This window comes from Nicotiana tomentosiformis, chromosome 1 (assembly GCF_000390325.3).
Source record: "Nicotiana tomentosiformis chromosome 1, ASM39032v3, whole genome shotgun sequence".
NCBI lineage: Eukaryota > Viridiplantae > Streptophyta > Magnoliopsida > Solanales > Solanaceae > Nicotiana > Nicotiana tomentosiformis.
This window is the reverse complement of record NC_090812.1, coordinates 17,060,414-17,084,754: the sequence shown is the minus strand read 5'-3', so window position 1 is coordinate 17,084,754 and position 24,341 is coordinate 17,060,414. Positions and strand designations below refer to the sequence as shown.

The 24,341-nt window shown below is 36.3% G+C and overlaps 2 protein-coding genes and 1 pseudogene across 2 annotated transcripts; 2 read left to right on the top strand and 1 right to left on the bottom strand.

Annotated features, from left to right (window-relative positions):
- The first annotated feature begins 9,080 nt into the window (after nt 1-9,080).
- On the top strand, nt 9,081-9,440 carry LOC138903460 (uncharacterized). The gene has a single exon (XM_070191441.1). The coding sequence runs from the start codon at nt 9,081-9,083 to the stop codon at nt 9,438-9,440; it is 360 nt and encodes a 119-aa protein (XP_070047542.1).
- A 9,564-nt stretch (nt 9,441-19,004) lies between these two features.
- On the top strand, nt 19,005-22,028 carry LOC104086674 (fatty acyl-CoA reductase 3-like; annotated as a pseudogene).
- Nucleotides 22,029-22,395: 367 nt separating this feature from the next.
- LOC138903414 (uncharacterized) lies at nt 22,396-23,960 on the bottom strand. Its single transcript, XM_070191408.1, has 3 exons — nt 23,798-23,960; nt 22,964-23,718; nt 22,396-22,551 (listed from the first exon to the last, which is right to left on the bottom strand). Exons 1-3 carry the CDS (start codon nt 23,958-23,960, stop codon nt 22,396-22,398), a joined length of 1,074 nt encoding a protein of 357 aa, XP_070047509.1.
- Between the last annotated feature and the right edge of the window lie 381 nt (nt 23,961-24,341).

The following is a 24,341-nucleotide window of genomic DNA, read 5'->3' as shown; positions in this document are numbered from 1 at the left end:
GGTTTTGTATTTTTCTTGGGTGATTCTGTTATTTCTTGGAGTTCAAAGAAATAATCCATTGTTATTCTCTCTACTTGTGAAGCTGATTATATAGCAGCAACATCTTGTACATGCCATGTTATTTGGCTGAGAAGATTATTGAAGGAGCTCAATTTGCCACAAATTGAAGCTACAGAGATTTGTATTGATAACAAATCTACACAGTCGCTTGCCAAGAATCCGATGTATCATGATCGAAACAAGCATATAGATACAAGGTATCACTTCATTAGAGAATGCATTGCCAAGAAGGACTCAGAACTCAAATATGTGAAGTCTCGTGATCAAGTAGCGGACATTTTTACAAAACCTCTCAAACTTGAAAATTTTCAGATATTGAGATCAAGACTTGAAATGAAGAAGAAAAATCAAAATTAAGGGGGAGATTTGATGGGTTCATCCCATGTGTGATATGGCCATTAATTTGGCTTCTATAACAAATTTGTGCACCAAATTTTCATGACATTTGCCATGACATCATATCCACTATTAGGCCAAGGGTTCTTGCTAGGAGTTTCTCCTCATTTGAAAATACACCAAAACAAAGAGAAGCAATAGAAGTTAGAGAAAGTAATCCACAGATTGTAGTATGTGAGATAATTAGTGAGTGTCAGTAATATTGTAGTGAGGTATTTCAAATAAAGAGTGTTATTTCTTTAAAACATGTAATAGTCTCTTGACACTACTAAGTTGTAATATTATATTGGTAATATTGCTCCGCTCGGGTATTGTATTTACCTCGTTAAAAAGAGTTGGTGTCGTTGTTACTCTCTTGTATTATTATTATTTATCGTGGGTATTATTTCTAGGCGGAATTATTATTTTTCTCGACAGATATAACTTGTGATAGTTTGGGGGTTAATTCTGAGCTGAAAGATGAGATGTGCAAAGAAATGGACATAATTATAAACTCAGCTGCTACAACAAGATTTGACGAAAGGTAGTTATAGAATAACAATCTTTTGCCTTAAAAAAGAAAAGAAAAAGAACAACTTACTCCACGCTTTTTCAGATATGATACTGCAATAAGTATCAGTGCCTTGAATGTTCTCAAATTTTCAAAGCAATGTTCAAAACTAAGGATGCTCCTCCATGTAAGCAGCGGTAAGCCAATTTCCATTATCATAACTTTAGGCATATTATCTCAGGGTGCTTAGCCAATTTCTATTATCATAACTTTAGGCATATTAACTCAAGGGCGGCTCAATGAAATTGGTGGTCTAAAGCTAAACCTTAATAAGAGCTCTCAATTAAATTTAATTGGTGCACATGTCATGCGTCACAAGTGCATCCCCTGTGTAACACATGCCATCTCGCGTGTCACACATGTATCTTGTGCACATGTGCATCCTATGTCAATTAGTAAAATGTTTTTAGAAATCACATATATTGTTAAACCTATACATGTGTGAGGTATAAAACAAAACTAATAGGAAAAAAATACAAGTTCAAAATGATGGAAGGTGGTTGAGCTGGCCCTGTTAATTTACTTAGCATGAAGATTAATTCTTTCTTTCCAGCTAATGTTTGTGGGGAAAAGGGAGGATTAATACCAGAGAAACCATTGTCATTTGGTGACACACTAGATGGAGGCTCTCACTTTGACATATACGCGGAGCAAAAGTTGTCAGAGGAGACACTAAAGGACCTTCAAGCTAGGAATGACACTGAAAAAGAAGTAACTTTAGCCATGAGAGTTCTAGGTATTGAGAGGTAAACGAGTGTCCAATTATATTTCCTAAAGTCTCATTTATAAAATTGGCGTCCAAGAAGTTATGACATGTTTTCTCTCTCGGCGCACATTTGCTAACCTACGCCGGCCATGGAAAGAGGGCACGAATGCTATCGCAGAAGGCTCTACAAGCTCAGGCGATGTTAACGCAAGGTAATGCCCATCGAGGCAAAAGAACAAAGCAGCCATGGATATCCAGGAACAGATCCAAATTGGATCTGAAATCAATGAAACAGTAACTTGTCAACAAAAAGTGAGTGACCGTATTTCTCAACTGCAAAGCTCTGAAGCAGTGGAATACTGTTGTGCAAGCTTCAACAAGTGCTGGTTGCCATTCTCCAACAAGCAGTGGGCACACTATTTGTTGATACCCAATTTTGCCCTCATATTTTTATAAACATCATATATATTTAAAAATATCATTCCTGCATCATTACCAATTTACGAGAGTCATACAAGTAGTTTCTATAATTTTTCATAATTTTTAAAAACTTTAAAATTGATTTTTCTTGTATTTAAATTACTTGAATATGTATTGATTACCCTCTAAATTATTTTGTGGTAACTTAATCATCCGAATTTATTATTTTCATCCACATATATGTCTCATAATATTTTACTTTATTTTTATATAAGTATATTTATATTTTTAAAGCTATTTTATACAATTTTACAATAATAGGCTATATTCTATACATAATTGTATTGATTATATTATTTATATCAAAATAGCTTTTCTTATATTTTTATAATGTTAAGTTGTTATTTACTGCACGAATAATATTTTTATTATTATTTAGTCATTTTTATAATTTATATTTTAAATAGATTTCGTGTATTTACACTATGTCCCAATTTTTGAGTTAATATCGGACCCAATACACCATCCCAACCCCCAAAACCTTAGCCCAATAACCCCAAGCCCAGACCAAACAACCCCTAACCCGGTCGCGACCCGCTTTACAATCCGTCCCACTTCTCCTTTAATCATGGCTGTTGATCTTAGATGATCAACGACCCATAATAGCCCTTCCCCTTTCCTTATATCTCCATAACCTAAACCCTAGAGACATTTCCCCCACCCAGCCGCCTATGCATTCTCTCATCTCCCCACTCCTACACCAAACCCTAGCCTCCTCCTCCCAAATACCCTCAAAACACCGCTAAATCATGAAATTCTTTCACGATATGCTTACCTTATTTGTACTATCTCATTATCATTCATACGCTCATGGTATTACTTAGTACTTTCCCTATTTTGTCAAGTATTACCTCTCCGAATCGAGTGCAATCATCCTCAACCTACAAGATTCAGACAAAAAATTGTTTGTATACATTCTCAACAAGGTCGTATGGGTCCGATTCACCGAGATTCTTGGCTAATTTTTTGACTACTCGTCAAACTAGAATTTGTCCGATTTTTAACTATTATGAATCGGAATAGGCTATGATGCGATTTTCCTTTTCCGTTCTTGAGCTTGATTGATTTTCTTTCCTTATTTTGTGCTCAATTAACTGTCTTCCATGTTTGTTCGTTCAACTTCTACCACTACATAAACCCCTTCCACGTTCCCTTTTGAGGCCTCAAGGATTATTTCTTAATCATTGCATTATTCTCTCATTCTCACTATACTTTAAAATTTGAGACCTTGGCCGGTTAAAAGCCAAGGCCATTCGAATTCGATTGTGTTCTTTCTCATTGCGAGCACTGCCCGGGGTTCATTCGAGACCCTTAGGAATTCTGACGCACTGGAATTTTGGGGATTCTGCTTCTCTTTGCTACTGTTAATTGAATTACATCTAGAAATTTCTCTTCTCATTTGCTTGTTCATTAATTGGTAACTGGTAAGTGCCTTCGGCCTTTGCAGTTTCATTCTCTGTTCGTGTGTGCTATTTCTCTGTATATCTATGTCATTGAGACTTTTGTGAATCAATATGCTACTATGTCATCTCTGTTTGCAGCCTATTTGCTCTGAAGTTATTCTCATGGTTATGTAATTTTTCTAGCATCTGAACTAGCCTAAATTCTAACTCTGATTCTAGCTTTCTCAAGCATGTCTAGCCTGGTGTGTTTGTGTGTGTCTGAATGCTTACATCTACTGCTTGTCCTGAGTTTATCTTCTACCCTGTTCTAAATTCTTGTGATAAATTAATTTATGCCTAGAGTATGTTCTAATTCCTGTTAAATCATCTATGTATAACTTAATTCTTGATCACGTTGACTAGCCAAACATGCTTTCTTTCTACTTAACGTGTGCTCCCTGATTTGTTTAATCCAGTGCTCTTTAATATTGTCTAAAGACCTTTAGAATGAGATGCAATATCTAGCCCCTTCTCTTATACGTTATCAAGACCTAGTGTCTGCATATTCTGTTAATCTGGAGTTGATATATTTTCACCTATCATGAGTTCTGATATTGTTTCTGAACTTTGGTATTATGATTGATGTTCAGCATGTTAAAGTTTTTCTCATTCTCAACTAAGTGGTTGCTCGATTATGAACATATTATGTTATGTTGCTTTTCACTAAGCCTTCATGTTAAAACTTTCACGTGGAGGCTATGCTCTATTTGTTCTTGTCTATGACTCTATTAGATTTTCATGTTTAAATCTTGTGTCTAAAGTTCTTTTAGGCCAATTCTGAATCATTTTACTTTTGAAACTCTTTTGGAATAGTTCACTATCCTATGATGGTCAACCCTATCACTTTAGCTTTGTTTCTGAAAACACAAGCATGGACTTTCCTTGTGAACTTTTCAGTGTTTCATGTGATCTCGTCTATGTGCTTTGGTTAGAACTGTTGTTAGTTACAACTTTAGGAGTTAAGTGTGAAAAGTTGTTTAATGAATTCCATGAGCGGTTTGTCACATGTATGGTTAAGTTTAGCACCCATTTGGCTAAGTAAGTTATTCGATGGGCTTGGTGTTGGGCCATATGTGTTGTTGGACCTGGGCATTGGATTCAAGAATATTCTACTGTTCTTGTTAGCCTGAGATATGGGTCTGTTGGTTGGTGAGGCTGCTGAAGGCCCAGGAATTCACTGGGTTATTTTATAGTGGGCATGTACTGTTCGATGGGGTCCGTAGTTATTTCCGTCTGTATTTTGTCATCTTTGAGTTTGTATTATTCCATTTTGGTCTTGTAACTTGTAATAACGAATAATTGGGGGGTTAGTGAAATTGGGGAATAGGTGTTCTTTATTCTTGCATAAAGGGAAAAGGAACATGCCTATCGGGTCCATGTGTTTTATTTGCTATTCTATTTGACTTGCTCCACTTCTTCACGCTAATAGAAATCATGTCTATAGGAACCGCACATATCTCACCTAATTTGACTAATACTCGCTACTTCAAACATGCTAGTCATTACTATACTTGATTTCTTTGTTATTACTGTGCGTTTAGACAGCATGCTTATAAGATGTATAACATATGCTTTGTATATTTAGAAACCATGCCTATAGGAATTCACACACTTCACTCAACTTGCCTAATGCATATACATTATTCAAAAGTGTGACTGTACATTATTCAAAAGCGTGACTGTTTGACTAAATATTTTACCTGCTCTCATGTCCACTTCTATATGATTATTAGATAGCATGCCTATAGGGTTGTAATCATACATATCTTTGTTAATGCTAATCTAGATACCATAACTATAGGTTCTTAACTAATTAACTAATCGACTACTTTTGTTGTTTTATTATACTGCCGCCTATATAGCATGCCTATAGGATAAGTATGACAAAATCGAGCTCAGATACCAACCATTAGAAATCTTGCCTATAGGATATTGTTACTTGCCTAGAGAGAATGTCTATAGAATCAAACGTTGGTAATTCCAAATTTTCTAATAGATGTCACTGCCCGTTAAGAAAACAACTTAGAAATCATGTCTTATAGGTTTTATAACACTTGTAATCTGCATATTAGTTAATTTGGAACAGCAACACTGTCTGTACGACTTGAAATCGGAATCATATAGAAATCATGCCCATAGGACTTAACGACTCAAATACGTTTTAATCTGAAAATTGTCTATTGTGTAGCCTCGAACTTGTTTGCGTGCTTTGTCATTATGTGTAGAGGCTAGCATGAGCCACTCTTTGCTATTATGAGCAGTCCTACTTATTTTGAATGCGTGATTAGTTTTATCATTTTAAGCAACCTAGGTAAATTCTAAAACCACCCAAATAGAGGTCCAAAGTCTCGTGGACCACATGTATGGGACGGGTAGCACACGCATAGGGTCCGGTTTAGAATTGAATTAGAGCGCCTTTAGGTAACGACTTCAACATAGTAATTGGGTAGCATGAGATGATAGTATGTGCCCGCTAAATAATATGAGCAACTCCCTACCTTAAGGGAGTTGAGAAGTATTATTTATGTGGCACTGGGTGATCCTTTAGGCTAAAATACTTAGGACCCCCCTTTTCTTTATATGTTTTTTATTTACACTTAGTCATCCAACATAGACCAATGTAGTTGTATCCTTGTAATCATTAAGGATTTGTACCAATTCTCATGTGTTATGGTAATTTTCCTTGACTTCTATACTTTCCTTTGTTTATTTGATCACCTAGCCTAATAACATAATCGACATAGTTTAAAATTTGGTCGGGACCCATAGTTGTGGACCTCAAAGAGTACCTAACACCTTCTCTTTGAGGTAATTTGAGCCCTTACCCAATCTTTGGTGACACGGACTAGTTCAAATAGAATTATTCATAAATAGGTGCCCTAACGCACCTTAAAATTTGTTAGGTGACGACTCTTCTCTTTTAATTACCTTCCTTTAAAAGAGTTGTCACACGTCAAAGCTCGCTTTTGCGAGAAAATGGACAGTACCAGTGAAGAAGCCGTACATTTGGGATAATTTTAACATCTCGAAAGTGTCAAACGCCGGATTCAAATTGGAGTATGTTTCTCCCTCACTACCAGGTGATTCACCCATTATTGAAATTGAGTTAGAAGACATAAACTCTAAAAATTGACTATTGAAAAAATGTTGTGGTGTGTTATGTTCTAGGTGTTCACCCTCCCTTTGTTATGTTACATGGATATATCCAAAGATTTTGGGCAAAGCATGGAATCAATAAAATAGCCATGCTGAAAAATGAAATTGTAATGGATCGATTTGACTCTAAGATTGGGAAAATGAGGTAATTCAGGGTGGAATCTACCATTTTTATAACAAGCCCTTTATTGTGAAGGCTTTAAATCCTGAAATGGAATTCATTAGGGATGAGTTGTACACAGTACCAATTTGGATCAAACTCTTTGGGCTCGACTTCAAATATTGGAGCCCAAAGGGGTTGAGTAAGATTGGGAGTTTGGTAGGTAAACCACTAATGGTCGATCAAAACACTGAAAGAAAGTCTGGTTTAAACTTTGCTAGACTTTTGGTCGAGGTTGAAATGAATGTTAATCTACTAAAAATGATTGTCTTCAGGAATGAAAGAGGTAGTTCTACGAAAGTGGTGTATGAATGAAAGCTCACTCTTTGCAAAATTTGTGATAATTATGGTCATGATGAGGTTAATTGTCGAAAGAAAAAAGGCCAAAAAACTGTAATACAGGAGAAGAATGGGAAAGCTCCTACTGCTGAGAAAAAAGATACTGCTAACCAGCAAATACAGGTAGAGAGGATGGGGACTGTGACAAATGCAAAGGGAGGAACTCTGATAAATGCAAAGGAGTTGGGAACCAATGACAATGTATGGGTTACCCCTCAGAGAAATGGTTGCAATCAATTTTAATATAGAAACTATTAGGGAATCACCAGCAACAGAAGGTGGTTAGTCCTAATACATTCCAGGTGCTTAACAAGGAGGGTTCTAGCAGAGCAGGCAACAACATAGTAACTAAGAACAATGAAGATAAACAATTATCAAAGGAAGTGGTATGAACGGGGGTGGTCAAAAGGTTCTCAATCACGGGAAAGATTAATTTTCTTTGCTGGAATGTAAGAGGGCTTAACAGGACAAATAAGCAAGAGGAAGTTAAATTCCTTTGCAATAATGAGAGGGTGGGACTAGTTGGTTTGCTAGAAACAAAAATTAAGAGCAGCGAGATTAATTTACGGCTGGAAAATTGTTTGGAGTGTGGCCTTATATCACATTTCTAGAGGAGAAGCTAAGGACTATGTGGGTCATTTCAATTATGTAGGCCACACACCCTAAGTTTAGGGAGAAGGTACAAGTAGGTTGGAATGTGCAGATTCAAGGTTTTACAATGCTACAGGTGGTTAGAAGATTGAAACTTCTGAAAAGAGAGCTGAAAAAAGTAAATGCTAAGTCTTTCAGGAACATAGTTAATGAGTCAGAGATGGATAAAGAGGCTCTTAGGAAAGTCCAGGAGCTGCTTCAATCTGACCCTTTGAATACGGCTTTCCAAGAACTGCAGAAAGAGAGGTACAACAAATTCAGACAATCTTCCTACATGGCTGAAATGCACCCGCAACAGAAAAGCAAGGAAACCTAGGTGAAACTGGGTGATTACAATACCAAGTACTTCTACTCAGTAATAAAACATAGAAGATTGAAGCAGGATACCACTCAATTGAAGGATGCGGCAAGTAATTGGCAGACTGATCCTGATATAATTCTAGTATCTTTGTGAACTACTACAAGGAATTGTTAGGGAGGAAAAGTAACTACAGAATCAAGGCATGTGCAAGTATGTTGAAGAATGGCCAGTGTTAGACACTACACAACAACTCAAATTACTTGAGCCATATACTAAAAAGGATGTTAAAAAAGTTTTGTTTTTCAAATTGATCAAACTAGAGTCTAGGTCCAGATGGGTATGGTAGTAGTTTCTTCAAGTCAGCCTGTGACATTGTAGGCAAAGACATTAATGATGATGTCATGGATTGTTTTTCATAATGGCAAACTCTTGAAACAGGTGAACTCTACTAACATTGCATTGATCCTAAAGACTGCAGTACCTGAAAATGCTAGTCAGTATAGGCCTATATCATGTTGCAATATCCTTTACAAGGGCATATCAAAGATAATCTGTACTAGACTTAAAAGAGGCTATAAATATCATTGTGGCTGAAAACTAGCCTGCCTTTGTACAAGGTCGATCCATGGTACACAATGTATTGATTTTCCATCACTTACTAAGACACCATGGGAGAAAAACTACACCAAGATGTTTGATGAAGATTGACATCAATAAAGCCTATGACATGGTAAGCTGGGAGTTCCTAGAGGAAGTACTAAGATGGTATGAAGTTTTTGAAAGATTCACACATTTAGCGATGACATGTGTGACCTCTCCAACTTTTACTATAAAAGTGAATGGAGAAGGTTATGGCTACTTTGAAGGAAAAAGATGACTTAGAAAGGGGGTCCATATTAGCATTTCTCCCTATGTGCAAACAAGTAAAACTCTTACACTTGATTTTTGTTGTTGATCTTATGATCTTCTGCAAAGCCAACACTAATTCTGTCAAAAGAGTTATTGAGGCCTTAGCACACTTCACTGATGTCTCTGGGTTGGTTGCTAATATGGACCAATCAAGCATATTCATGGCTGGGATTGATGATCATACAAGGGGACAACTACTTGACATAGCTAAATTCACACATGGTACCTTCCCCATCAGGTATCTTGGTATGCCTCTCTCATTCAAGAAGTGGAATAAATTGGAACGTTAGCAATAAGTTGATAAAATCACTGACAGGATCACCACTATATACTCAAAGCAGCTAACCTATGTAGGGAGACTTCAAATAATACTAGTAGTGTTATTTTCTATTCATAGTTTCTGGGGATCGGCCTTCATCCTTCCGAAAAGTATCCTCAAAGAAGTTGATAAAAATGCAGGGATTATTTGTGGGGTGGTACAGAAGAGAAAAATAAATTATCGTTAGTGAAATGAGAGAAAGTTTGTACGTAGACCAAAGAAATATGAGGGTTTGAATGTCAAAAACTGCAGGAATTGGAATATGACATATGTTGGTAAGTTGTTATGACAACTAGCTGAAAAGAATGATTCTTTGTGGGTGAAGTGGGTGCATGGCATCTATATGAAAACTGATACTAATAATTGGACATAATAACCACCCCAAGATTGCAGTTTGTATTGGAAGAAGGTGAACGCACTAAAAGAAATCATGCAAGGCTGGTATACTTAGGGCAAAACGAATTTGAAAGAGAATGGCAATACTCGATAACTAGCAGCTATAATGCATTGGTGGGACAACATGGAAGACTGAAGATAGCAGAACTAATCTGGATTGCACTGGCCCAACATAAACACGGATTCGTAGTTTGGTTGGTTGTACAGGGCAGACTGGTTACTAAGGCCAGATTGAGGCACTTTCATATCCTAGTGGAAGATGATACATGATGTCTTTGTTCAAGCCAAGCTATGAAGACTCCTCTATATTTATTTGCAGAATGTGACTGGATAGGAGAGGTATGAGAAGGGATTCAACAATGGACAGGAATTACTATACGACATGGAGAAGTTCACAAGGTGCTTGAAGGAGTAAAGAGAAGGAAATGGCAACAATTTCAAAAGGAGTTAATTGCAGCTATCTGGAGAGAACTGGTATATCACGTATGGAGAGCTAGAAACTGGAAGATTTTTAGGGGAAAAATTGTAAATACTAAATTAATTTTGGCACAAATTAAAAGAGAGGTTGTATATATAATAGAACTACTTCATAACTCTAGGAAAGCTAGAGGTTGTCATAGTTTACTACATGGATTACTTTGTAATTAGATGATTTATGGTTGCCAGAGGCCTGTTCTTCTTGGCTTTGGAAGATAGGTGCTCTTTATGTGTATAGTTTTTTGTGAGTTAATAGTATTATTTACATTTCTACCAAACAAAAAAAAATTGGTGTCCTATACTTTTGAGGGTTCCATCCCACCTTTGATGACAACTATGGTTCTTCAGGGCAAGGCTACAATGATGGCCAAACATATACTCGTTCACAAAAGCAATCGGAGAGATGCTTTTAGGACACTTGAAGAAGAATCTTCAACTCATAATCTTAAAGCCATCAATTATATTAAGCACCCACAAGGTGCCTTTCCCCGGATGGATTGAAGGATTGAGGTAACAACTTTATACTACCATTTATGCACACATCTTTGCTAAGATCATAATTTTATTATTTACATTAATTTTCTATAGTTATATTTATAGTATGAAATTATTTTGACTAGATTCGAACCGTTCGGAGTTGGAAAATCGCAGAAAAGACTTTCTAGTTGATTGATTTAGCGTGGTTTGAGATAAGTGACTTGTCTAACCTTGTGTGGGGAAAATTCTCCTTAGAATTTGGTATTGTTTTGAAAAATGTGATATGTGGAGGCCGTGTACGTAAGGTGACGAGTGCGTACACGAGCTAAATGTTGAGATTCCGATTTTAACTACGTAGTTTCCTTTTCATGCTTTAATTGAGTTACTTTAGCATGTTATAGTCACCATGTTTAGTCTAACTTCATATGTCTACTTGTTTTATCTCCTATTTGCAACTTGTACTACATGTTTAGTTGAGTTACTTGCTTTCTTTGGATTCTTTACTTGAAATTTGTTGTCCTTGAAATATCTTGCTGTTGAGTTTGGTGTTGAGTTGCAATGGTCGTGGTTTCTATTGAGGCAAAGTGTAAGTTTTGAAATATCATTTTATTGAGTTGATATGTTTTGGAATTTGGGTTATTGTTGAGAGGATTGTTTGGTTGTTTGCAAGAGGTTTATATCGTGTTGTTGTTACTATTCACACGAGGTTTCTTGCGTGCAGTTGTTACTATTGATACGCATGCGGTGGTATAAGGTCTGGGTGTTGAAACAGATGCGGGGAGATAAGGTGGGCTTGATACATGTGGCTAGTAGGGGAACTACTAGAAGCCATGCGGTGTGATAAGGTGGGATAAAACGCGGGGTGCTATTTCGAGAAAAATAATTTTTAAAACTAAATGCAAAGGCTCCCGCTATGATATAAGGAAAGACTGTGAGTTACTTTTATGATTTGGGACTACGAGGCGGTACCTCGGTAGGCCCCCTGTTGATATTCTCTATCTGCTGTATTTGTTTGGTTGTTGTTTTCTTAACATGTAAAATCCTTGTTTTCCTTTCGTGTTGTATTAACTGCCTTGATTCCGTGTTGTTAACTTTTCCTAAATTCTTTATTGTTTCACTTCCTTTGTCATTATCATTATATCATTATATCTTCTATCTTGTTTCTTATTATGTCTCGTAGGGCCTTGACCTGACCTCGCCACTACTCTACCAAGGTTAGGCTTGGCACTTACTAGGTACCATTGTGGTGTACTCATAATACGCTTCTGCACATGTTTTGTGCAGATTCAAGTACATCTTATCAGTCCCAGCACTAGCCCGTTGAGCTTGCTATTAGAGACTTCAAGGTACACCTTCCAGCATCCGCAGACCTCGAAGTCCTCTTCTATCTAGTTCTTCCTTATTTCTTTATGCCTTTATAGACAGTGATGTATAGGATTGTCCAACATTGTATCTAGATTTTGTGACTTATATTTTACCAGGTTTTGGGGAGTTCTACGCAATGTGTTTATAGATTCTATTTATGAAATTGTTGGAGTTTTGAGATTCTAAGTTTTATTTAATATTTTTGCATATTGTTAGGCTTACCTAGTCTTAATGACTAGGTGCCTTCACGACATTCTACGGAGGAAAAGAAGCTTAATAAGTCTTAGTAAACCAATCTGATTCTTTCTTCCCACAGAATCGGGAACGTCTTTTGTAACGGCCCGACCGATCGTTTTGAGCTCTAGCATGTCGTTCAGCGGTTTGAGTCCTTGATTAGCTTCACTTCATGTATTATGACTTATAGGAGTAGTCAGAATTTAATTTCGGGAAGATCGGAGTTGATTTGGAAAGAAAATTCTAAATTCGGAAGCTTTAAGTTGGAAGAGTTGACTAAGGTTTGACTTTTAAGTAAGCGACCTCGGAAACGGGATTTGAATATTGAAATAGGTTCGTATGATGATTTCGGACTTGGGCGTATATGCGGGTTGAGTATCGGGTAGTCCGGGAGCAATTCAGCGCTTATTATGGAAAGTTAACATTTTTAAAAGTTTAAGAATTTCTTAAGTTTGATTTGAAGTGGACTTAGGTGTTATCGATGTCCGTTTGAGATTTAGAGCCTTAGAATAGGTTTGTATTGTGATTTATGACTGGTGCGTAAAGTTTGGCTTCATTCCGAAAAGGTTTAGTGTGATTCGGACGCATTCGACGAAGTTAGAATGTTTGAAAGTTTAAAGAAAGGTTTCGATCGTAAATTCATAATGTTGATGTTGTTAGACACGGTTTGAGGCTTCGACTAAGTCTGTATCGTATTTTGGGATGTGTTGGTATGCTTGGACGGGGACACGGGGACCTCGGGTGCGAATCGGATTGGGAACGGATCGAGTTTGGGCTTGGAAGAAATGCTGAGGCAGCTATCTAGTGCAATCGCACCTGCGTGAAAAAGGCCGCAGGTGCGAGCTCGCAAAAGCGGCCAAAAGGGTCACAAAAGAGGAGGGGAGTGAGGTTGGCTGGATTTGCAGGCACGAGAAAATCCACAACACCGGCGAGCCCGCAGGTGCGAGCTGTTGGACGCAAAAGCGAAATGTGCAAGGGGAGGCAGTTTCGCAGAAGCGGAAGAATGGGCGCAGGTGAGGCATCGTAGGTGCGAAAGCCTGCTCGCAGATGTGGAGGAGGAGAGGCCTGAAGGGAACAGCAAAAGGCGGAGTTTCTGGATGCACCTGTGGAACGACAGAAGCGGTCAAGTGACCACAGGTACGATGATCGCTGGGCAGTAGACTTGTTTAAGTATGTGGGTTTGGCTCATTTTCATTTCATTTCTTCCATGGGAGCCGGTCTTGGAGTGATTTTGGAGCGTTATATTCATCGTCAATCATGAGATAAGTAATTTTTACAAGTTGTGAGTTAGATATATGAATTTGGGCTCGTAAATACATGAAAAATTATGGAAATTGTGGGATATTAAGAGAAAACCTAGAAATTGGTATTTTTGGATTTTTACCATGAAATTGGATATGGAATTGGGAATAAATCATATATTTGAGTTCGTAATATTATGGAAAAAGTTTATCTCTTCGAAAAATTTCGGAATCTGGGCACGTGGGCCCGAGGGTTGACTTTATTAACTTTTCGAGCGGAGTTGAGAATTGTTGTAAATTATTAAATTGTAAGCATGGGAGTATATTTCATTGATTTGCACGTTGTTTGACCAATTTCAGAACATTTGACTTGGAGTTGAGTGTTAGAGTGGCGTTAGAGTCGGTTATGGAACTTCGGAGCGAGGTAAGCCTCATGTCTAACTTTGTGAGGGGTAAACTACCCCCCTAGGTGTTGTAATTGTTATGTAATAAAGTTCTGGGTGCTACGTACGCAAGAGGTGACGAGAGTCAGTATGTAGCTAAAGCATGTTTATGTCTGGGTAGACTTAAGACTTTACCATGTAATACTTGAAATATTTAAATTCATTTTGTTGGCTTAATTAATTAAAAATATAATTGAAATTGATTTAGAAATAAATATATGTATACTAGGCCGAGCCTTATCACCTTGAGTTGTTTGCTAGTTATTTGAGAAACAGTAAAGATTATATTCACTTTGTGCTCATGTACTGTATTGTAAGCACGTGTCTCATAATTCGATAACTTTCTTCCTTTTCTTGTGGAGCGGGCCGAACGCCTCGGCAGTATAATAGATGCATCTATGGTTCGTGCCGCTCGACCCTCGACAGTGTACACATTATTCTGGATCGGGCCGAACGACCTCGACATAATCGTGCATTATATCGCTGGTAGTCCGAACATTTACGAGATTATCTTTCCACTGATGCCCGACATTTTATATGATATTCATTATTCATCTGATATTGGCACTTGACATTTTTTGAGCTGTTAAAGTAGAATACAAGATTGAGAAATTCATACTTTAAAAGAAATATTTGGAAGATTATGTAACTTGCAGATTTATCTCATTATTGTTGTGTGCTTCATATCTGCTTATGATTTATTATATTGCCTTATTGGACCTCTAGTAAGTGTCAATGTCGACCCCTCGTCACTACTTCTTCAGGGTTAGGCTAGATACTTACTGGGTACGCGTTGATTTACGTACTCATGCTGCACTTCTGCACTAAATGTGTAGGATCTGATGGGTTCATTTGGTGATCATCTTGGCGTGTAGGCGCACCTGTTGAAGGGACTTTATGTGAGCTGCATTCCAGGCTACGCGTCGCAGTCCACCGAGTCTCCATCGTACTATTTATTTTATCCTATCTTATTTATATTCTGGACAGATTGTACACCTTAAAAAATATCCATGCACTTGTGACACCGGATTTTGGGGTTATACTAGTTGATGCTTATGGTTTCGTATATTATTATCGCCTTTCATTTCTTTTATAGACTACAAATGTTGTACGTTCCCGTGGATTTAGAAGTATAAATCTCTTTCCTTATTAAAATTTATGATTTCGAAAGTAATAAAATGAGTAATTAAATTGATAAAACATCGTTAACTTATCTGCGTTAGGCGCCATCACGACCTATAGTGGATTTTGGATCGTGATATCTTCATTGTTGGCTATGGTAGTGGAAAACAAAGTGTTGGCATGGGTGATAAAGAATCGATAATGGATGTGGTATGTGAATGTATATACCTTATGTCATAATGAATGCTTGTTTGTGCCAGCTGGTCTTTATTAGTTCATATAAATTTGAGTTTGGAAAGTGCTCACACTTCCTTACTGCCATTTTGCAATGTTGCGCAGATTCCAGCTGATATGGTTGTGAACTCAATTATCGCAGTTAGGGTAGCCCATAGAAATTGATCGTCCCATATGGTTGTTTACCACATTAGCTCCTCCTGAAGGAATCAACTGAAAATGGCTGATATTATAGAATTTTTTGTTGATTACTTTACAAAGAATCCATGGATTGACAAAAAAGGAAAGCCAGTCAAAGTTCAGAAATTACATTTACTGGATAGCATGACTAACCTTCACAAATACATAGCAATCCGCTACATGCCATTACTAAAGGTTTGTTTTGATCATAATACTGTCTTCTTAAATAACTGTAAATTTACGCCTCTTCGGATTTATTGGCCATAAAGTAGGACTTTTACTAACTTGAATTATACTATGTACTTATAGATTCATTTATTTTAAAAAGTTATGGATATATCAAATAACATTTCTAAACATAGAGCAGTTATCAATTACACTAAAATACTCCTTGGCTGAATATAAACTAGAAAACTGATGATATATAAGCGGGAAAGACTGCCGTACTCAAGAGAGATGTATAAAAAGTATACGAGTGTTTAAGAAACGTTGACATGAACTTGATTATTGATAGCCTACCATATGACTAAATTTATATTTTAACATGTTTCAGATATTAAAGTTGGCAAACTTGATACTTTGCCAATATTTAAAAACCTTGCATTCAAACTTAGAAAGAAAGATCAATTACATCATTCGACTAGCTGAACTCTATAAACCCTACGGGTTCTTCAAAGGAATGTGAGTTTCTTATTTGATGTCCCTTCTGTTCTCCTCCTATAAGTTCATTTGGATTTAGATCCTTCATTTCTGAAGTAACATTGATCAACTTTTAAAGTTTTGACACAATAGTTGAAACTAACAACAACAACAACTATCCCAGTATATTCCCACAAGTGGGATCTGAAACGGGTAGTGTGTACGCAGACCTTATACCTACCGTAAGATAGAGAGGCTGTTTCCAATAGTCGGCTCAAGGAATAGTTGAAACTAAAACTGCCTGAAAATTAAATGTAATACTAGAGGAATAGAGTAAAACAAAGAACCACTCTTTGGCCTCTGCGACCAACAGTGCATTTCTCTGTAACTCTTTGGCCTCTGTTAAAGAACCACTCCGTGAAGTGATGATGGGAAGATATCAGTGTTTTCTTTTAAAACATCCAAATAGACAACATCTTGTTTAAGTATTTATTTACTAATCAAACTTAAAGCTAATCCTAATTGCTATTCTATTTACACATCACTGCTGATTTGTCACCAGTTTCGATTATACCAATGCTGAAATGTTGCGAATGGCAGCAAGATAAAGTAATGCAAATGACAACAACTATTCAGTGGGAACAATACTTCAAGGAAATTCATATTCCCGGATTAGTGAAGTACATTTTCTAAGAAAGAAGGATTATGTGTCAAAAGGAGGCTGATATGCTATGATCAGCTAGCTTTACACTATAAAGTTGTGGTGCTGCTTATGTATTTGTTTGATTGTTGTGTTGCTACTTGAGTTCCACAATGTATTTGAATGATTTCTGTGTTTCCACTATATATATATATATATATATATATATATATATATATATATATATATATATATACTGTAATTGAAGGACTACTTCCGTTGTTTGGCATATGATTGATAACTACTTACAAGCAAACTGAACTCCAAGATCGGCTTCTTTTCTTGTACATATATTACTGTTCGCCTTCATCAGAAGAATATATAGCTTTTATATACTATTCAAGATCTTATAATATACTGTCAATCCATTAACAACAATTTTTTTCTCAGCTAGTGCGACAAGCTTAAAACATATCGCTTCAATTTATTAGAAAACAATCGAAGATAATTTGTGGAACTGTTTCCAAGGATCTGATACTTATATATATGCATTATTCATCCACTAAAATTCGAAAGTTAAAACAACTAGAAGCTGACACAATTTAGCAACTCCAATAATCCAAGTTGAAGACATAGATAACTACCCATCTTTTTTGGCAGTAATATAATTCTACCCATTTTTCCATAGAGCATGTTTCCCATTTGTTGGAAAAATTGATTATGAAGAGTAAGAATTAGCTTGAGGTGTGTTAAGGATAGTGTCCTTAAGGATATTTCGCCTACACAATAAAGGATAAAATTAGATGTATCTCAGGATTCAACAAACTCTTTCAGTTATAAAATTGGGAACAAAACTAGCAGAAAATTTAAGAAAGAAACCTAGCATATTTTAGAAAGAAGATGATTCAGAAAATTATGTTAGAAAGTATGTTTTTAGCTTTTCAAAGACCATGTTTATGTAGGTGTTGCTCCAACGGCTAGATAAGAACTAGTTTGACTCTATTAATTATAAAATAACTTACTAAATAATAAGTAGATGTAAATAATATTTTAAAGAAAAAAGATTTTCCAAACCAAGATGAACATTACCTTTTGAGATATCACTAATTTTCGAACACCGTTTTTCCATAACTTTCAGCAACACCACCAAACTGTGATACTCAGCTTTAGCCATCAGCTGGTTCATTCCCTCCTCGAAAACCTTTGCCTCATCACCTTGAATGATTGTACATACAAACTATTCATGTTACTTGAACTAAATGAAATTTAACAATAATATTTACGCTTAAATTTTGTGATTTTAAGGATTGTCCAAAAACTTTTATTGAGAAGGCAAAAACGTGGAGCTAAATTATCCAATTTTGCTCCCACTCATGTTAAGCTCGTGCAAATGTACGGGCAAACTCATCTAAGTATATATAGATAATATTGAAGTATCTTATAGGAACAAGCCTTAGTTCAAACATACAAATAAAAAATAATGATAACTTTAAGAAGCCGCTTAAATAGATGGAAGCCGCATGCAGCACGCCGCGGAGTTTATATTTGCAAAGATAAGTCTAAGGTATTTTATTGAGCCGCACCTACCTAAAGTAATACCCCATGCTGCATGCTGCGGCCTATGACAAACTTTGGCAGGGGCGGAGCCACAATATTGGTTGCGGGTTCGGCCGAATCCAATAGCTTTTGTTCAAATTTTGGATTAGTATTAAGAATCCAATTAATATGTACACATTATTAATTTAGAACCCAGTAACTTAAAATGATTATAATCCCAAACCCATAAAGTTCAAATTCTAGCTCCGCCTCTGGACTCACTTTGGTAATTCACTCTATATATTTGGACAGGTCTACAGTTTCAACTGCACAGATGGGTAGCATTCATTTCAGTTTGAATATTGGTATCTAACTAGTAACATATCACATATAAGACAGGTACTGCCCATATGGTCTTTAGAAAATTTCAGTATATATAGTAGTTACTAAAGTGCATCATGCATAATTAAGTAGAATCATTCAAGAAATCCAGGTGAGTTTGTATATGTGCAAATGCATTACTTAATTAGTTTTCCAGTTTCTTACCTGGAAAAATCTTATGTATAAGGATTTATAATATGAATTTAACCCCTATAAATTTCCTTATCTCTAGCTCACTTCTGTGAACAATATTCTTCATCAATGGAATCGTGCTGCATTGACCAGTTTCTCGAGGGCAAGGCCATTTTCATCACTGGTGCAACTGGCTACCTAGCAAAGAGTAGTTTCTCTCTACTATATATAGGTTGCACTAACAGTGCTTCTTGAGGAGATGAATGATATTAATAGTGCTTTTGTTATATATTAATGTAGTTCTCATCGAGAAGATACTCCGAGTCCAGCCTAATGTGAAGAAGCTCTATTTGCTAATTAGAGCTCCAGATTTAATTTCAGCTAAAGAGCGTTTCAACAACGAGGTACTACCAAACTATAACATAACCAAAAGTAGTTGCAGTATATATAATAGTCATCACATTAGACTACAACGTAACTCCATTCCGTAGTCACATGAGAATCCATGATTTTCAGAGTTCAAAGCTCGATGTGATCAGTTAAAGAATATATTTTAAGTTCAGGTCATAAAGACGGATCTGTTTAGAGTTCTAAGGGAGAAGTTGGGCGCCAACCTACATTCCCTTATACAAGACAAGGTTTTCTCAGTTGCTAACTTGCTGGTGATATAGCTTGCGATAGTTTGGGGATAACTTCTGCGCTGAAAGATGAGATGTGCAAAGAAATCGACATAATTGTAAACTCAGCTGCTACAACTAGATTTGATGACAGGTAGTTCTATAGAATAATGATATTACTCCTTAAAAAAAGAAAAAGAATAACTTACTCCATTCTTTTGCAAATATGATACTGCAATAAGGATCAATGCATTGGGTGCCTTGAATGTTCTCAAATTTTCCAAGCAGTGTTCAAAACTGAAGATGCTTCTCCATGTAAGCACAGGTCAGCTCCATAATATACGTTGTGTTTAACCAACTTTCATTATCATGACTTTGGGCATATTAACTTAGGGGTGGCTCAATGAAATTAGTGGCATTAGCCAAACCTAAATAAGATGTCCCAAGTAAATTTAATAAAACTAGCTTCTGTGAGCGTCACAAGCACATCTCGTGCGTCACAAGCACATCTCGTGCGTCACAAGTGCATCTCGTTCCTAACACGTTCAATCTCGCGTATCACACATGCATCTGAGTCACACGTGCATCCTATATCAATTACGAAAACTTTTTAGAAACCACATATGTTGTTAAAATCTATACATGTGTGTATAAAACAAAATTAAAAGGAAAAAAGTACAAGTGCAAAATGATAGGAGGTGATATATAGTATAACAATTTTAACTTTTGGGGCTTAAAAATTTGCTAGGCCTAAAGCATAGTACTTCACTTGCTTAGGGGTTGAGCCAGGCCTGTTAATTTACTTAGCATAAAGACTCATGATTCTTTAATTCAGCCTATGTTTGTGGGGTAAAGGAAGGATTGATACAAGAGAAGCCATTGCACTATGGTGAGACGCTTAATGGAGGATCTCACTTAGACATAGACGCAGAGCATAAGTTGGTAGAGGAGAAACTAAAGGACCTTCAAGCTAAGAATGCCACTGAAAAATAAGTAACTTTAGCTATGAGAGTTCTAGGTATTGAGAGGTAATTAAACGTTGTTTCATAAAATCAGTCTCACTTTTCTTTTAAAGATTTATCCCACCTTTCACGAGAACTATGATTGTTCAGGGCAAAGATGCATGGATGGCCAAACCCATACACCTTCACAAAAGCAATGGGAGAGATGCTTTTAGGACACTTAAAGGAGGACCTCCAACTCATAATCCTAAGGCCAACAGTTATATTAAGCACCTACAAGGAACCATTCCCAGGATGGATTGAAGGAATGAGGTATAATATATACATATATGCACACACACATCCCCATTTATGCAAAGAAGAATAAGTCTTAGCGAAGCGAATCTGATTCTTCCTTCCCACAGAACCACGGACACCTTCATTGTTGGCTATGGTAAAGGAAAACAGACTATTACGATGGGAGATAAAGAATCGATAATAGATGTGGTATGTGTACATATCCTGTGTATACCTTATGTTATATTGAAATGCCCAACTCAGCTGGTCTTAATTAGCTCATCTACACTTGGGGTTCCTAAGTATTTAACTTCCTTAATGTTATCTTGCCTAGATTCCAGCTGATATGGTAGTGAACTCAATCATCGCGGCTATGGTAGCCCATAGAAACCGTTCTTCCCATACAACTGTTTACCATATTAGCTCCTCTAGGAGTAATCAACTAAATATGGGTGATATTGTACAATTTTTCGTTGATCACTTCAAGAAGAATCCGTGGATTGATGAAAGAGGGAAGCCGGTCAAAGTGAAGAAATTTCATTTACTGGATAGCATGGCTAGCCTTCACAAATACATAGCAATCCACTACAAGCCATTATTAATGGTTAGTTTTCATAATATAATATCTTCTTACAAAAAACTCTGAAACTTAGGCAAGCGAGATACGTACAAAAAAGAATATAGAGGTGTTTATATACATGAATATTGGCATGCACTTCAGCATTAATAGTCTACCACTGGTTAAGTTTATATTTTAACATGTTTCAGATATTAAAGTTGGCAAACTTGATACTTTGCCAATATTTAAAAACCTTGCATTCAAACTTAGAAAGAAAGATCAATCGTGCCATTCGACTAGCTGAACTCTACAAGCCCTACCTGTTCTTCAAAGGAGTGTGAGTAATTTTTATATTAACACATCCAAATAGTTAACAGTTTTTAAGTATTTATTAATAATCACACTTAGTGCTTAATTGATATTCTAATACCAAATTACCGCTGTTGTTTTATCAGTTTCAATGATTCCAATGTTGAAATGTTGCAAATGATAACAAGAGAAAGTAATGCAGATGATACGTTTAATTTTGATCCAACAACTATTCAGTGGGAACAATACTTCAAGGAAATTCATATTCCCGGATTAGTGAAGTACATTTTCTAAGCAGGAAGAATTACGCGAATAAAGAAGGCTAATATGCCACTCTGTTAATAGTATCAACATTAAAGTAATGTAGCTTAATTAATTTGATCTCCCTTGATTGTTGGATCTTGATTTATTTCATTTCTAATATCCTTTCATGATATTATTTTTTGTAATTTGCGCCTTAAGGAGACGCTGCCTTTTATTTCATAACAAAACAGAGGTTACAACAAAACAGAGGTTAGGACTAACCCCTGCTGCTTTTCAAAGCTAGTATATACAGGGAGAAAAGCATTAACAGTTCAAAAACTCCCAAAAAGATTATTAGACAAGCATATTCCTTCTTTGTTTGTGCCTTATGGAGGTTGTATCTTTGTTTATCTAGAAAATATGCACCAGCAGCCTCCTTAGGAAGATCCTTAACATCATAAAATCACCTCTCATGTTCTTCTATGCTCCATTTTGCCAACGCATTTGCAATCTGATTCGCCTCTCTGTAACAATGTTGAACTATATTGGTTGTCTGAGATAGCATTTGAGTAATAACATCTATAGAATTTTGAAGTTGCCAAGCAGTGTTGCTCTTTCCCTTTATCATGTTTACAATAGTCAGAGAGTCACTTTCCAAGATAATGCTTTGGAATCTATGCGAGATACACCATTGTAAATCATAGATTATTGCCTTTGCTTAAGCTAGATTACTGATGCCAATTCCTACATATTTAGCAAAGGCCATTATAATTTTTTTCATTGTTGTCTCTGATAATTCCTCCTGCTCCAATAGAGTCTACTGAATTGTGACTTCCATCTGTATTGAGCTTTATCCATCCCATTGGAGGTCTGATCCACTTCACTATAATACATTCAATCTTGTGTGAGCTACTCGTAATTTATTTGGTGAGTTCCTTCCATTTCCATATCCATTGAATGGTTGAGTTGGTCTTTGATACTATCCACTTTATATGGTAGAAGATGTGGTGAATAACTTTGACTTTAGATACTTTTTTCTTCCCATATCTGTTGGCACATCTAGCCTTCCATATCTCCCATAAAATAAATATAGGAATAATTTTGAGAAGATCTTTGTGTAAGCCATTTTTAGGCTTTACAGTCCACCATTTTATCATTTGAGTTCTGATGGAACCTGGTTCCCATGGAATTCCAAGAGGGATTCCAAAAACGTTCCATATAATTCTGGCCAAGATTCCATCAAGGAAGGTGTGATGAATAGTTTCATCTTTGGCATCAGCACAACAACAACAACACTTGGTATCCACCTCAATGCCAATTCTACTAATGATATTATAAAATGGAAGCTTGTTCTTTAGCATTTTCAACACTAATAAAAACATATTGAAAGGTGTAGATTTGTGCCAAATATTATAAATAAAATGGTCTGGTTCCTTGTGTTGTCTGGTGATATCCCATGCTGAAGAAGTAGAGAAATTTTCATTAGTAGTAGGCATACAAATAGGTGTGTCAGGACAATGTGGATTCCCAATTGGTATGCTAAGAATAATTTCAGCTAAATATTCAGGTAAGTGTAGGTGATCAATATTCCAGTGTCCATTATCAATTAGATCTTTGACAATTTGATGTCTGTTGGTGCCATTGTGATTTATGACAAGAGCAATCGCTCCAAAACTTGTCCAGTTGTCCCATATTAGGCTTGAAGAACCTGAGTTAACCTTGCGCATTATTTGCTCCTCAACTTTATCCTTAACTGCCAAAATGCTTTGCCATCCATGAGATAAACCTGCTCTCCATTTTCTGTCCACGGGATAAGCCAATCTACAGTTTTTTTGTTTTGAGAAAGTTGGCCCAAATAGAGTTACCAGTTCTGAATCTCCACCATCTTTTCATGGCCAATGCATCACTAATATCTTTTAGTCTTGTGAAACCAAGTCCACCTTCTTCAATTGGATAGAACATTTTTGCCCATGAACTCCAATGATGTCTATTCTTTTCATCACTTGATCCCCAGAAGAATCTAGTCATATATCTTTCAATTTTGGAGTAAAATTTCATTGGGAAGTGTCATAGCAGCTTGAAGGTAAATTGGTTAAGATTGTAGTACATGTTTGATGAGAATGGCTTCCGCACCAGCTAATAATAGTTTACCTTGCCAACCTGATATTTTTCTAACCACTTTAGTAACAACATCATTGAAGGTAGATATTAGTTTCCTACCAACATATATATAGGACATCCAAGATAAATGAAGGGAAATTCTTTGTGCTTATATCCAGAGATATTTTTTATCCTGGATACTTCCTCTGGATTAGTATTAGGACTAACAAGAAAAAAGCTCTTGTCATCATTAATCATCTTCCCAGAACATTTGGAATAATTATTTAAAACATGCTTAACCAGGTTAAG